The sequence below is a fragment of the Notothenia rossii genome (assembly GCF_949606895.1).
Source record: "Notothenia rossii genome assembly, chromosome: 3".
NCBI lineage: Eukaryota > Metazoa > Chordata > Actinopteri > Perciformes > Nototheniidae > Notothenia > Notothenia rossii.
The window spans coordinates 32535909-32552434 of record NC_136901.1 but is presented as its reverse complement, the minus strand read 5'-3'; the positions used below and the strand labels follow the sequence as shown (position 1 = coordinate 32552434).

The window sequence follows — 16526 nt, the reverse complement described above, 5'->3', positions numbered from 1 at the left end:
CAATTCCTGTAGTGTGTTATATGTTTTTACCATTCTTGAGTCAAATGGTCTGCCAACATTATTGAGCGCTAGAACATACATTCGTTTACTTTTCAGAGAAGAATAATTACCCCAAAAATGCTATTTAACTAAAAACGTTTTTTATTTATTCAGGTAAATCAGACACATATTTGAAAACCTAAAAAAAACTAAAATGGTTGTTTGAATTACTATCTTGCTATTTCAACTAAATGAGAGTATATGTCAATGTATTATGTCACAATGCTGTCCTACAATACATGTCTTCTATTTTCCAGGTGGAAATACAGGATGAGCACACATGCACACCATTGTGTAAAAGAAAAAATTCAAAGTGAAAATCATCCAGTATGACAAAGATTTAAGCAGTTTAGTTTTCCCAAAAAATTACACTCAAATAAAATCAGTGTTTTTCGCTAAATAGCAGAGGAACAATAATCTACAAAAAATGAAAACCAAGACAGAAAACATTAAATTAATGTAAATAGTGACAATAACAATTAAAGGAGGAAAAATAATAAATGATGTCTTCATTTTTCTTTGGGATTCACCTCCTCGAGTTTCCAGAAAATATTTTCCCCCAGAACCTCGTTGAAATGTTTCTTCAACTGCAATACAACACACAAACACAAGCTGTTAAAGCTAATCCAGTCCATATCACACACTCCAAATAACCGCTGCTCTTCGTTTCTGTAGAGAAGAGACTACTGTTTTAGATTCAAACTAAACCCCGTTTGTGTGTGTATCAGACATACCTGTTCAAACACACTAACCCTCGTGGTGTTTTCATCACAGAGGAGAGGCTCAGCCGAAGAGCACATCATGGACAGGCTGATTTCCCTTTTGTCTGCAACTGGGGGACAAACAGCTTGTTAGATCTAACGGCCATCTTGCAAGAATGTTTGCTTTGGCAAGATTTGTCTCTGTGAAACAAATAGTGGCAGAAAATCAATCAAGAATGTGTCGGCTTTAATGACAATATTGTTGCAAATAGGTGTTCCAAAACTTAAAATGTGAGAGTTTGCTGCAACTTTATTTAATGAATCACTACAAAACTCATGTTGGTTTATTGTTAGCGTTCTTGGTTCTTTTTAGCTTGTGTATGCTTTTGAACAGATGAATATCAAACCTCAGGTGTTGGAGTTTCTTTAAAAGATGTTTTACTCGAGACCGTTTCACGTTTTTGCCACATATTTTCATCAACAAGAAATTGAGGGGCAGCAACCTTCATATGGTGCCTTAAATCAATAACCAAAGTTAAGATTCTTAAATCATTTTTAGGAATGTTAATGTCAATACAGCATAACATGCTCATTTTCAGTTAGCATATTATGTTTTCCCCATTTAAGGTTTAATAAAGGGGACACATTTGGCCCAATTTCTAGTTTAAACCTGTAATGTTTGTATCAGAACAGTTGCTTTAATGTTATTATATAACCGTATCCACCTTCTGTCTGAAACACAACTTTTATGGTCATCTTAGGGGAATGTACAACCAAAGTTTGTCGGTGAAAATGTTTGTTTTAAAATTAAGTCCTCACCTGTGCATTTTGACACAGTTGCTGCTGCACTCAGATGGTCAGCCGCCACTGTTTGCACTTGAAAATCGTACTTGGTCCCTGATTTTAAGCCCGTAAACTTGTGTGTGGTTATGTTCTCGATTCTCTCAGACACGGTGTGGCCCCAGAAGCTGGAGATGATTCCGACAGCGTACGTGACTCTTCCTACTTTGGCAGGGGGATCCCACTCGAAGGTAATGCTGGATTTATCTTGATAAGTGGATTTGGCATTAGTGGGCGGCGACGGCACTGGAAAAAACAGAAAGAAATGAGGCAGTGTTTATCAGATTATCTTTATCATAATAAAGTGAGTATAAAGACCATGAAGCTAAAGAGATTCCCGTGAAATAATCCCCATTCCCTGAAAAACTAAAACGTTGACTTTCATTTAACGTATTATGTCAACAAATGTCACAAAACTGTATTAGGTTAGTTAAAAGCAATAATATTAAGTTGAACCTAATATTTTCTTTGTTTAAACTTAATATATTTGCTTTCAACAAACCTAATACAGTTATGTGAAATCTTTAATTAAAGTCACCGTTTCAGTGTGTCGCCAGATCAACCGGGACCACAATGTTGAGATAACTTTAAATACACAAAAAACGACAAATACCAAGGCGACTCACTGGTGAATATGGATTCGGTCGATGGTTCGCCCTTGAGATCTCCGTTAGAGGCGTACACGGTCACTTGGTAATAGGCTGCAGTCTTCAGACCGGTGAAGGTGATCTCAGAGAAATTTGTTTTTTTTTCTTCAACCTTGCCTTCCAGCAGGAGCTGGACGACGAAAGATGAAGAATCCCCCTCAGAATTCCACGAGGCATTGAGCGACACGTCTGTTGAGCTCAAATTCAAGCCTGTAATTGGTCCAGGTGCTATGGAAGAGTCACAGAGGCATGTTAGTGACACAGGAGGACAATTTTTTGTATAAATAATTAGTTAAATATGAGTTACCGGTGTAGTCGTCGATGGCTACACTGTCTCCCTCAATGTTGCCATTAACCAGTGCCGTCACACTGAGGGTTATCTTGGAGCCAGTTGTCAGGTTTTTTACGTTAACTTCCGTAATGGTCACATTTTGAGTGAACAGCGTTTTGCTAGGAAGAGAAAAAAATAATACAAAATATGACACCATTTTATTTCAATTTGGGTATACCTTTTGTAGTTCCCTCCTTCACAACCTGCATTACCACTTTTAACTTCTGTATGTTGTACATTTGTGTACCTAATGTATTGACCAAAGTCATTTCGATTTTTTTCTATGTACGTTAGCGAGAAAAACTATTAATGTACCTGAGTTTAAGTGAGGAAAAAATGTATTCTGGGCGATCTATCTACAAATACATACTTATCAATTTTAGCGACAACCCTGAAAAATGAGACATTTCCCACGGGACTCTTCCAGTTGAGCTGCAGTGAATTATAGGTATTAAGAGACACGCTCAGGTCTGACACTCTCCCAGGCTCTGAAAGGGAAACGGACACAACATCACTGTTTACCCCCCCCATATCACAATATCACGTGAGTCACTGTTCAGCTCGGATATGGCCCTCATTTGCTTATTTAAATCGTATAGACTGGTAGAAAGAAATGCCTAGCTATAAAAATGTCCTTTATTGAACAAGTGTTCACTGGTCTTATTCATACAGTTTACTTCCTGGTGAAATGCTCTACCAAATAAAAGGTAAAATAACACACTTCAACCGTAGGGGAAAGTACAGCAGTTCCCATCATGCATTATGTTTTGCGCTATGCGGTAAACACTCACTGGTGTTTCGTGAGATGATGGATTCTTCACTCCAGGTGGAATTATCCCCGACTCCTGAGAGGACAGTGAAGGTGTAAAAGTATCCAGGTATCAAATCTCTGACCTCCTTGCCCTCTGTCTTGCTACTAATCTGCTTCCCATCTTTGATCTTAATCAGATAGAAATCTAAATTCCCATCTGGTTTGGTCCAGTTCAGGAAGATGGAGGTTTCTGTCACGCTGGTGATTTGGAGGTCTTCCACTTTGTTCGGTGCTGAAAGAAAACAGAGGTATAATCAGTGTAACAAAACGCTAACATTTTTACTTAGTTCCCCTATTATAAACAATCCACCCTTTCATGTCTGTTATACATAAATATGAGTCCCCTCTGTGTGAAGAGATCTGCAAAGTCTCAGTAAAAAAGATTGTCTCTCTTATTGTCCCGATCCATTTACATATAAAAACCTGTCTGAAACTTAGCTGATCAGAGTTCAGCTTTATGATGTCCCCCCCCCCCCCCCCGAATCGAATAAGATATAATATTGGAATATTAGGTTGGGTGCAATAAAATATGCATCCCTTTATTTCCTAGCTGGTGTTGGTGGGGCTTATTTGAATTACTTTACATAATGCTGGGTAATTCCATCTATATCAATGTATCATACATTATTCAAATTCACTATCAATAATGTGGATCTGGAAAGTAACTAAAATTGTCAAATGAGTGCCTCTAAGTTGTACTGTTTTTGAATTACTAAATGCTCTGGGATACTCTCTGATTTAATATCAAGTATGGAAACAGTCCGCATTGTAAACGCTAAAAAAACACATTACGATTGCTTATAATCTAATAATTTTCTCAGCTCAGCAAGTCACAATATGAAGTTACTATGGGAGAAAGGCTTGGTCGCTTTTGGCGCTAACAAGTTGAAGTGTATTTAAATATAATGCAGGTTTTACAGATGGAGGTGAACTCACTGGTGTAGAAGGTGTCCTCCTGTGGGTTCAGGTCTCTCGTACACTTCACAGCGAACACCTGGACGGAGTAGCGGGTGCCTGGAGTCAGGCTGTTGAGGTCATAGGTCAAATCTTCAGTAGTAAAGTTGCGTTTCAGCATGTTGTCGCCTTCGGTAACCTCTAACCGGTAATGGGTGATATTTCCAGGCCCGGATCGCCAAGTGAGAAAGGAGCGGTTCGAAGTCTTCTCAGTCACGTTCAATTCGCCAAAGAAACGATCTGCAGTGGGAAATCAGAGGGAAATTGTTTTATCCATTACAGTTTAAATTGAGGAATCAGAAAACTTTTGTGGGTTCAAAAATGTGATTTATATGGAAAGTATATTGTATGGCAGCCCTGTGTGAATTGGTGGTTAGACTAGTTGGCACATAGTGTAAAGCACTTTGAGTTGGTGGAAGACTAAAAAGAGGCTTTAATATACAAAAAGAACACAACCATACACAGTGAGTTGCTCAGGAAATTTTTAATAATTTTATTTTGTTCGTTTCTCAATAGGATTAAACCGCTGGTCACCTGGGCCCAGGAGTTCAAAACTTTTAATCTCAATCAGATCCGATCAGATTTTGAAATCCCATTTTTTGTGATCCAGGATCAAACAAGTCGGCCAGGTTTTGTCCTTGTAGTTCAAAGCAATTCAGGATAGGATCACCCTGATTGAGATTACGGTTTTTCAAGATTACTAGATCCTGAATATCAGTGCTTTAATCCTACCGATCGCCATCTAGTAGACGTGAAAAATAATACAAGGAAGACAAGAGACCACAATTGCAGACACATCTATAATGTCTAATTATATTTTTTTATTTGAGAGGTGATGACAGATGATGGACTTGAAGATATTTTTACTTTAATCTAAATTACATTTGTGATTTACAATCTTTGTTGTGATACTTTTATGAGCATAAACATTTATGTTATCAACATTTGGTTGAAAACAAAATAGGCCACCACAAACGTGAGCAAAAATGGAAAAATAAAATGTATTTCCCATGAAGGCTAAAAATGGCATATTATTTCAGTTAAAAAACTTTGCCATCTTATTTAAATTGAAACATATTATAAAATAAATTGTAAAGTACATTTTGCTCTGGTAATCCACTGGAAATCCACCCCTCTGGTGGGATCAGGATAATCCAGTTTTTTGGGATCAAACTGATCCCAATCCGGTTTGAACTACCCATTTTGAAGATTTGATCCAGATTGAAGCTTGGATTGGATTTCCTGATCTGATCAGATATCAAAGTGATCCTAATCCTGTTTTTTGGTTTTGAACTACCCAAAATCCAAATCTGATTTGATCAGATAGGGATTAAAAGTTTTGAACTCCTGAGCCCTGATGAGTAAAAGTAAAAATAATATGGGCTTTAAAGGTGTCCTACCTTCGTAACATATGGATGAGAGCAGCTCCGAGCAGACCCTTTCAACCCACGGCCCGAAGCTGAGCATGGCAACGCACGAGTCTTCAATGTAGTTTTCATCAGGCTTGGGGAAATCTGGCAACAGCACGTAATGCGCTTCTTCTGGCCACCGCGTTATTTTGCAACGAGCTGGGGTTGATGGGGTTGATGCCGCTGTTGCGGCTGTTGCGGTTGCAAATGTGGTTTCTCGAAGATGACCAGTCAAGTTTCCTGTAGCTTGGATTGCCATTGCTGGTGTGATCGAGTCTGGAGTTCCCGTTCCTGGGGTTCCAGAGTCTGGAGTTCCCGTTCCTGGGGTTCCCGAGTCTGGAGTTCCCGTTCCTGGGGTTCCCGAATCTGGAGTTCCCGTTCCAGGGGTTCGGGTTCCTGGGGTTCCGATTCCTGGGGTTCCCGAGTCTGGAGTTCCCGTTCCTGGGGTTCCTGAGTCTGGAGTTCCCGTTCCAGGGGTTCCGGTTCCTGGGGTTCCAGTTCCTGGGGTTCCCGAGTCTGGAGTTCCCGTTCCAGGGGCTACTGTTTCTGGGGTGACCGTTTCCGGGGCTGCTGTTTCCAGGCTGGCCTTTTCTGTGCAGACAAAGTAGTATCTGTTTGGGAGGGAGGATCTGAACACGGGCCAACCAGGGTACCAGTTCTGGAAGATCAGAGGGTCTCCGTTGGCCCAGCGGAACCACGGCATTCTGGGATCCATGATGGTGTTGATGGTGTTGTTGTTGTTGGTGGTGGAGTTGTTGGTGCCGTTGTTGGTGGAGTTGCTGGTAGAGTAGCTGTTGAAGTTGCTGGTGCCGTTGTTGGTGGAGTTGCTGGTGGAGTTCTTGCGGAGGCCAACCCAGCAGTCAGAAGTGAGTAACTTGGAGACTGTTTGGACGTTTTCGGGGGTCAGTGTCACCAGGTCTTTGAAACAGGCCTGAGAGGACATGGAAGGGGGACAGTCAATCTTCAACAGAACATCTGCTATAACGTAGGGCTGCTCGATTATGGCAAAAATCATAATCTCGATTATTTGGGTCAATAATTGATATCACGATTATTAAAAACGATTATCCAATTGCCTTGAAAACATCCATTTGTTTAAAAAAAAAGAATGTGAACAGTATGTTTATAACAGTTGATTACCCTGAACTGTAAGTATAATTCAACTGAAAACCAATAAAAAAATAAAAAAATAATCGTTTTATTTAGATTGTTATTTTCATAATCGTTGCAAGCCAAAATCGCAATTGCGATTAAAATATGATTAATTGAGCAGCCCTAGTATAACGCAACTATGTCATACTGTGATATTAAGAATGTTAAGTTTGTTATACAAGTTGTGACACCTGCTCTGTTTTGTTAAAGGAGTTGACATCTATGAAAAAGATGGTTCTCTACATACTCAAATTGTTGCTGCCTTTCTGATTAAAAAACGCAAGCCTTGAATATTTGAATACTGTCTAGCCTCATGTTTTAGTCTCTTTTTGTATATTATATTGATCTTCGTTTTGTACCTGGCAGTGGTTCCTGGCCTCCTCCCAGGTGCGATTACTCGGATGAAGGAAGTATTCTCGCTCTGCGGCGCTCCAAGCTAACACCAGAGCTAAAGAGAGACGTAGAGACATGGAGATTGGTCGTTTGTCGACAAAGCTCTGAAGTAGGGAAACAAATGCCATTTCCAATTTCTCAAACTCACAGACAAAATCTTTTCAATTTCGTTTTTTTGTCCAACAAAGGGATTGAAAACAAAAAAGAGTATTAAAGGTGTGGTATGTAATTAATTTCAGAAACACTTTTTGTTATTGCAAATTTGTATTCGGCTGTGTAGTTTCAAATTCTAGCGCACTCGAGCTGGTTTCTACATTCTTACCGACCCTACCTTTAAGAGGATGGGTATGTATGCCGTTCTTGCTTGAAAATTGACCAACAGTTACTAAGTAATAATAATAAATAATAGTCACTAAATAAATATTTAAAAAATGCATCTCTTTGGTTATAAACACAACCCAAACTAATCTATCAACGAACTTAAGATCTGTTTATTTATTTTTACTAAGAGTTAGAGATGACATTTAAGGCAAACTTTTTTTAATTGAATTTCAAACATCACTGGCTGTATTCAGTAGACCTCTAAAAATGTAATTAGGAATAATTTATTATAATTCTATTTAGCTGCAGCTTAAACATTTGCTTCATAAAAATGATTAATTATAATTATCAAAGGAATACAATTTATAAAAATACTCACCCAGAGAAACCACGATAGGGACTCTATTCTTAAGAGATGTCTGTCCCATGTTGAATTAATGACGGTACTCAATTCAGGGCAGCTTCTTAAAATGTCACCATGCAAGAGATTCTTTCAAATAAAATCTAAACAAGTGGGAGCCAAGTTAAATACATTAAAACTAAGTTCTTACTAATAGTGTACGCGTCTCATTACTACAGATGCATCTTGCTTCTCTGAACAGGAGGAAATGATCTCTCAGGATGAGATGTGAAACAAATAGACACCTGTTCCAGTAACACATACGGTCAAAGGTTCATGAACAGCTCATTTGACTGGAAAAACATTGACTCCATTCTACCAAGAAAGGGAATATGAGTATGGTTTTGCATCTGTCTCCTGTACATGCAAAACAGGGGGGGCAGTAACCAGGTAGATACAAAGACACAAACACACATTTATGTTGAATAAAAGAATACAAGAATAGATTTATGTTAAGCATTTATTTTGGCTTACAGCTTTGGGTTATAAAAATGCCAATTAGTACAAAAGAAGCCATGAAAAAATTACAATGAAAATATAGAACGATAAACCTCTTATACAAAACTAAGTTCCCAAATCATCAACGAAGATATAGAAATGAAACAAATGCCTTTCGTTTATTTTTTTGGCAGTGTAAAAACAAAAAGTGGTTGAACGGACTGACAGGGATCGGTCACATCGAGTACTGGTGACACATCGCATGGTCTGAGGCCAAACATTTAAACAGAACATCAGATCACATGTATTTAGTTTTCCCAGGCAGTAGTCAACATCTGAACAGTGCCTTGCATCTTAGAATTCACAAAAGGCGATGTGATGCAAATTTGAGTGCAAATGTATTTGTTCCAACATTTTTCAACAGGTACTACTGTATATAAAAGTTACAAAAACGAAAAGGGTGATCCAGCCAGCCCCATATCTACCGAATCCGCTTTTCATTTAACAAAACAAAAAAGCATGACAGCACATTTTACAGTTCCCTGCAAACAGAATCACCAGCATTCAAGAGGAGGCAACGCTGAGGTCAACTGACCGATGATTGGAAACAACAGGGCTGAAATGTACGGTAGTTACAGCTCATCGTGATAAAAAAAGAAAAGCAGTCAAGCCTGTGAATTCCTTAATCTGGCCGTTTTGATCCCCTTCCCAGCTCATTTTTATGTCTGAGATGCAACATATGAGCAAACTACCTAACATGGACGCACAAAAGCTTGGAATTATATAATGATCATATAATATGATGCCGTCAGGGTATCTGCCGGAGTCCTAGTGGGCCCCGGCGGTAGGCCTGTCGCGATAATCGATAAATTGACTTATCGTACGATAAATAAAAATGGACTCGATAACTTTTCTGAGCTCGATAAATTGCCGTTTACATAAAGATGTGACCAGCATTTTAGCCTGGAGCGCTGTGGCTGCCAGGCGCGCTGTGAGGGGCGGGGCTGACACACAGCCAGGTCAGGACACTCCGCGTGCACGTGCAGCAGCCAAATTAATAATATAGCGACAAGCGGGAGACAACGTGTGACTTACTCGCGGGGAATTTAAAGTGAAATGGAATTGGTTACAAAACCTTACTACACATCTCGATTCTCCGGTGTGGCAGTATTTTGGATTCAAACCAAATCAACGAGGCGAACCTACGGACTTGAATGAGCCGGGCGGTGTGTCGCATTGGTTTAAAAAAGGTAGCGACAAAAGCAGGCAATACCACGCATTTTAAACCACCTAAAAACACAACCACCCCATTCCGTTTTCCCAGCTGGGAGCAAACACGGCAGCTGGAGATGGAGAGCCCCCGCCCGACAATGCAAACATGTTGGTGTTCCTTGCTCGAAAACTTAGAAAAACAGATTTGGATATGGCCTGTTGAGGCATCTGGGTCTTTGACAGTTGACTGTACACTTGACTGTTGTTTTAAGGAGTTTTTTTTTGCTTGTGAGATAATGTGTGCTCATATTTATTTATTTATTTATAAAGCTCTCATATATATATATATATATATATATATATATATATATATATATATATATATATGAGAGAGAGAGCTCTGTTTTCCAGCCTGACTATTTAATTTATTGTTTTGGTTGTGTGTGATTTAATAAATGTTTTATAATTTAATTAATTTGTTTTATTTATGAATTTATATATTTTAATATTATTTCACATTTCATTTGCAATGTTGAATGTTCAATAAAAAGTTATGTTTGAAAGGATGTACTAGAATTATTATTGTATATTATCATTATGTCTAAAATGGTCTTAAAACGGTGCCGACAATATTATCGTTTATCGCAATAATTTCCAGAAAAATTTATCGTCCAACACAATTCATTATCGTGACAGGCCTACCCGGCGGGTATAGTCAAATCATTGCCAAGCGCCATAAAGCATGGAAATCAGTTTTTTTATTCATTTATAGACAAATCATTCCACTAGGTTTTGTGTAGGCTATAATATTGATGCTTCCACAAGACATAGCTTAATTAGCTTGCTTAAATAAGATTATTAGGGTAGACATAAAAGGCAAAAAGCTGTTGCACCATTAATGCTACAATCAGTATTTCCCCCCGCTGTGCCCACAACAAAAAGAGACTTGGTCCCAAGTCCGTGTCTAAACCCTGAAAGTATTACAGCCACACTCATGGACAGTAACATCCATTCAAGTTCTCCAAGCGTGACTTTTAACAAATGGCAGTGACTTGTTTTAATTCAATCTTGCAACAACAATAAAAAACAATTAAAACTGAAACATTTTCTTTAGATTTCCTCGACTAAAAACAACGTATAGGGAGCGCTTTGTTAGCCGAGTGGTCACGGCACATGCCAAATACTGGTTTGTTTCTCGTTTGGGACATTTTGTCAAATGTTATTCCCCTTTTGTTCTTTCTCCCCCTCCTTTCTTCACTGTCCTCTTGCAAATAAAAGACAAAATGCCAAAAATAAAAAACACTTGTAAAAAATAATGCATTATAAATGACAACATGACTTACACATGTAAAGATAGAAACTCGTGAAAATCCCTGCCAAGGTTAACACTGATTAAATAAAGTCCCTCCTTAACAAATTGGCAATTTTACAGGACCTCATGATGCACCGAGGACATTGAGGATGGAGCAGTCCTGCTTACAGTATGCATCCCCTACATAACCTTTTCAGCCTTTATTCATTTCTAAACGTCAAAAACACTAACACCGCAAAGTACTCCGAGTACAGTAAACGGTCGACGGCATTACAGTTATCGGATCAAGGGCACGGAGGCAGGAAGTGGTATGATTTTGGCAAATAAAAGCCTGACATAAACCTGATGGGAGGGAGGGAGAAAGAGAGGACGTTAGTTCTCATGATCACTCCTTAGTCGCTGTCACTCTTGTCTCCTCTGTGAAGGGGTCTCTTTCCGCTGGGAGGCAGAGCAAACTCGTGTTTCACCCTGGTCTCAGCTTTCCTGTAGAGAAGAAGCAGGACCAATCCAGTGAGGGATAGAAATGATAGCATGTGAGACAGATTCTTAAAATGATTGAATAACCTCAGTTGACCTGGTAGTCAGATTGGATTTTTTAAAAACACACAGTGACCTCTAGTGTCAGGTTATATGTAAAGACGGGGCTAAAAATCTAGTTGGAGAAATTAAGGTTTGAACGGCAATCTCTGAAAGTCATTCAGGTGGTTTTCCAGGATGCATTTTTTACCTGTCTTTGTCCAGCAACTCCAGACCATCGTTGATTTTCTTCAGCATCTCGTAGCGCTCGCGACCACGAACCTGCAGGAGAAACCAAAGAGGGACATTCTTCAAGCAGAATGCAACATTTTCTAAAGAAATTGAGCTTTAGGTGTCTTAACTTACATTCAGAACAAACGCATCCTTGTCGTCCTCATCTGCACTGGAGGTGGGCCTGGACTTCTTCATAGAACTGGAGCCGGGGGTGCTCTCTGAGGAAAGAGAGTGAGGTTAGCGAGGGGGCAGAAAACGGGCTCAAATATAAAGGAAAGCAGGAAATACTTACTGCGCTTTTTAGTTTGCTTGGTCCCACTCTGCATCTTGGTGCTGCTCTCCTCATCGGTTTTGCGGTCCCTGCCTGGACAAGCACAGATGCGAACCTCTAAGCACCTCCGCCCCAAAACGAGCCCCCTAGGAAGGAGAAGAACAAAAAGGAGGGCTCAAAAGGCTTCCTGAGCAGCACAAACAACTTAAATGTAGCAGGATCGCCACAACACTGCCGCCACCACCGGCTGAATTGGGTTTTAAAAGAAGCGGGACTTACTCTGCAGTCTCCAGGGTCAGGATGGTGAGAATGGGGCGCCTGTTCATGCCCCCCATGCAAGAGCTGTTACACATGAAGCTCAGCAAAATAGTTGTTATCTCTGAGCCCAACTGAAACAGAGAAAGTAGGATGTTTTTAAACAATGCTGGTTAAAGTGCATACAATAAGGGGGATTTTCCTAAAATCTTCATCGACCCACCTTGTTGTCCAAAATCCACTACACATTTGGAATTTGTGAAACACATCATGAACAGTCTCACAACTTTTGCATGCACATCGAATTTCCTTGCTGAATTTACAGTGTTCATATACTCACGTAGAAAAGGTCACATGAATGTGAAGGAGTAAAATATGACTGCTGCAGTGGACAAGATCAACCCCTCAGACAGATGGGGTGGGGAGGGCGTACCTGAGGGAGCTCGTAGGGGACAGTCACACTCTGCCTCTTGGTGTTAGGGTCCTCAAAGTACTGGGCCCTTTGGCTGCCCTCAACCCTGATCAGGTGGCTGCGGTGGTCGGCAGCTGAAAGGAGAACAGATTAGAAAATGTTAAAATGGCCTCTTCAACGAGGAAACGTGTCCTCTGTACATCCAAAGCAACTTTTCTCTCAGATATTTCTCTTACCGTCCTCGTTCTGGTGATGGGGACATCTGCGTACCACTTCTGCCACATGCTCCGTTTTTTTATAAACTGCCGTAGCCCTGATGATGGCCCCTAAAGGAATCTCCTTCCCCAACAAAACTTCCACTGGGGTGGTCTTGGCTAGCTGGCAGTACAGTTTGTTGAGCTGCTCCGAATACTGAGGGAAAGCACAGGGAGAAACCACACGGGTCATGATGTGTGCACTTGTGGAGCTCTAGAGCTGTGAGTACATATTATAATGGCCTGTAATCCATCCATTTTTCCCAAAATTAACGTAGCTGGCTATTTGAAATATAGTCACCAACTGAAAACAGTTATAAAACACACTTTCATTCAAACATTCACCGATCGGACTCCTCGCAGAATTAGCTGATTTCACTTGATTGAACCATATTTGATTGCTCTCAAAGCTCTCCCAATGTTTTTCCCTTTTTCTTAAAACTGTTTTCTTCACTTCATGTTGACTGTGCTCACGCTATAGACCATATTCTATGTTGAAGACAATAAAATGTCTATCTAATAAAGAAACCATGAACCAAATTGTCGTCTAAAAAAGAAAGAAGAAAACGATCAAGGTATCTAAATAAGCAAGTCTAAAAATGTTAAATTAAAAGACAACTTTTACCTTGCTTTCGTCTGTTTTTAACCCATTCAGTGCTGGAGGAAGACAGCAGGAACATGCCCCGTCATGTCAGGGCAGAGCTTTACAGCTGCTGTCCCACAGACAGAGAACAAGTCGCAGGGGCGGGACTTTCAGGGCCCACCAACCTAACCTCTACTAAACCGGCCAACTGCAGCGCTCTGCTGGGTGAGTCACCGTGGATACATGAATGCCATTGGCTCGTCAAACACAGTGACTGGCTCAAGACCTGCGAATTCAGCGAATCGTCACAATGAAAAAGATTCCACTCGAATGCCACCATGAGATGTACGAAATAATGGATTTTAAACGCAATACTGAAGGTAAGATATTAAAACTTTGTACGAAAAAACTTTCCCTAATGTTTTAAATGAGTTGTTGGTGATAAAAACGTAAAATGATGTGTTAGTGAGTTTAATATAGTCAAACATTTCAGTTATTTAACCTTTAAATTCTGTATGGTCAAGTCGCTTTATATAAAGGGAATTCAAACGTCACAGGTTTGAGGATTCTACATTAAAAACACTATGGATGGAAGGACCTCAGAGGAGCAGGAAATGGCAGAAATTAGCAGTTGAAAAATCCTTTTGTCTTCTCAGAGGAGAACCCTGCCATGTTTGGTTGCAGGGTCATCTGCAGCCCTGTTCAACTTCTCTCAACATTTAGATTCAGACGAAATTCTTTAAACGTTTTACTCAATAAAGTACAGATTTATTTTGTGTTATTAGTAGTTTGTCTTATCGATCAGAACGGATACAAGACAAATCATCTGGTATACACGTGAAGTCAAATAAGTATTATTTTTTACTTTTGAGAGACCATGCCTGGAATTACTTACAGTCGAAGTGACAGATTTAGCTGTGCCAGTCTTCTGGAATTGAAGCTTGAATCCATATTCCCCCGGATGGTCCGAAGTCACCGGGACTGTGGAGGAAGTCGGATTCACCCCATCCATGGTGGACATGTCGGGAAGAGGCAGCTCGAATAGCTCCTCATCAAAAACCTCGGTCAGAGAATGATCATTAAGTAACTGTAAAAAGGAGGGGAATGACAAAGACAGTCAACCACCATTAATAAATCAATTCAGATTGAACATACCATCATTTGAGTATTGACAGAAAGCAAAGTAATGTGCATGTTTACCAGCATATCCATGTTGTGGCCATCTGTTCTCCATGTTTCCTCGGGCGTTGGGGCCAGATATGAGAGGGGGGGAGCTGAACTGCAAAAACCAAACACAAGTTAGTTAACATGTCTTTTCTGGAGTATACTAGTATTTTGAAATGTTTTATTTAAAAAAAAAAACACTTACACAGTGTTCCACAGCTCACTGAAGGAGTCCTGGCTCAGCTGCATGGTTTGGCTCAATGTCAGATCTTCCAGACTTTGCTCTTCCATCGTCATTTCAAAAAAGGGAAGAGCAAAGGTGCAGAGCGCTAAGGGGATAAACAGGAAGTAGGTGTCAGACTGTCAAGTCTTTATCAAACACTCACAGCTTCATCAATCGGTGTATGATTCACTATTAAATATTTGTATACATCTTCTTCTTTTTTTGGTCAATAGATTGATCAGAAAACAGTCAAAAATAATCTTCAATTCTCAAGTGGTAAAAAGTTAGATTTTCCAAAATAACACTTTTGATTAACAATAGGCATAAACAGTGTAAATAAACTAACATTTGAAAATAGATAGAGACAACCAGGATATTACTTATATTTGATGAATGACCTGTCAGTTAACTTACAATACACAGACAAGGAGAAATTCATGGCGAGGCTAACGAAATGTAAAGAAAGAATAAACATTGTACTTCGCCTGTCACACCGAAATTAGAATTCACAGCGTTGAAAATAAGTGAAGTTTACACTTATTCTTAAATGTACTTTCTGCTCAATAAAATGCTAACATTTAATATAATTGCACATTTTTAAGATCAAGGCACATTACAGCAAGTTGTGTTTAAGTTAACAACTGAAACAAGGCAAGCTAGTTTGGTGATGAGCGACTCTCAAAATAAGAACATAAGACAACACGTTACCGTCCATTTTCTTTCTAGCAAGAGGCCCTCACAAACTGAATGAAGCTAGCCTCCATATCTGCACTTTTCAAAATAGCTCAATGAATGCCACTTGATTTAACGCCAAAATGTGCAAACAAGCAAAACTCAATGCACGGTATAACAGGTTTCGTCCATAGACTGTATAGAAAGGTTTCGTCACGCAATTAACGCACACTTGTGTTAGCTTAGCTTTAGCTTAAGTGGCTAATTACGTTGGCAATACGTTTCGGAATCCGACCGACAAACGTTAGCCAAACAGCGGCGAAACTTTTTGATCGGAAAAATAAGTGGCGCTGGGTGACTTGCTAAGAATGACACATGTGTGCCAACAATGCTACCTTTATGTGTCCCACTACTGCTGTCCGAGGCAGATGAGTCACTGGATGAGGCGAAGTAAACAGGCGAAAAAGTCAAAATATTTTGGACTATGAGGAGCACGTTGTTGTCGGGGAATCCCACCAAAAGGAAGGGGGATGGGCAGGATTTTAGCTCCATTCGCTGGCCAATCACAGAGCCTCATGTGGTCTGACGCAAACGAATGAAACATCGCGATATGCTGCGGCTGCATTCATGATTTCCGGAAATATTCCAACTCAAGAAAGACCGCACACAAAATAGAGGGAGTTGAATGTCATGGATGTTATATTTGTAGAATGTTTAATTATTGGTTACGGTTGGATTAAGATTAAACTTTATGTTGACAAACTCTGGAGTGACACACAGTCCGTTTTTCTGCAAAAAAACACTACAAATATTATGTTTTAGAAAATACTAGCTTCTTATGAGCATCTGAAGGTAAACGTGTATTTAAAAAAAAAAGCTTAACCTCAACTTTTAGGGCCCAACATTTATATACTACAGTTTTCAAATGACTAAAACTGTTTCTTAATGTAAACCATTGCATTGCATGACTGCATATGTTAAC

General features: G+C 39.7%; 2 protein-coding genes across 2 annotated transcripts; both read right to left on the bottom strand.

The window, feature by feature from the left end:
- Positions 1 to 123: 123 nt before the first annotated feature.
- LOC307033095 (fibronectin) lies at positions 124 to 8231 on the bottom strand. Its single transcript, XM_079671367.1, has 11 exons — positions 7978 to 8231; positions 7244 to 7332; positions 5724 to 6663; positions 4306 to 4563; positions 3350 to 3601; positions 2929 to 3046; positions 2535 to 2677; positions 2207 to 2455; positions 1560 to 1826; positions 774 to 871; positions 124 to 626 (listed from the first exon to the last, which is right to left on the bottom strand). The coding sequence occupies exons 1-11, from the start codon at positions 8024 to 8026 to the stop codon at positions 549 to 551; spliced, it is 2541 nt and encodes an 846-aa protein (XP_079527493.1). The 5' UTR covers positions 8027 to 8231; the 3' UTR covers positions 124 to 548.
- Positions 8232 to 8444: 213 nt separating this feature from the next.
- On the bottom strand, positions 8445 to 16060 carry tp53 (tumor protein p53). The gene is made up of 11 exons (XM_079671399.1): positions 15940 to 16060; positions 14855 to 14978; positions 14686 to 14764; positions 14381 to 14572; positions 12885 to 13059; positions 12670 to 12782; positions 12261 to 12370; positions 12003 to 12127; positions 11843 to 11928; positions 11688 to 11758; positions 8445 to 11443 (listed from the first exon to the last, which is right to left on the bottom strand). The coding sequence occupies exons 2-11, from the start codon at positions 14944 to 14946 to the stop codon at positions 11353 to 11355; spliced, it is 1134 nt and encodes a 377-aa protein (XP_079527525.1). The 5' UTR covers positions 14947 to 14978; positions 15940 to 16060; the 3' UTR covers positions 8445 to 11352.
- Between the last annotated feature and the right edge of the window lie 466 nt (positions 16061 to 16526).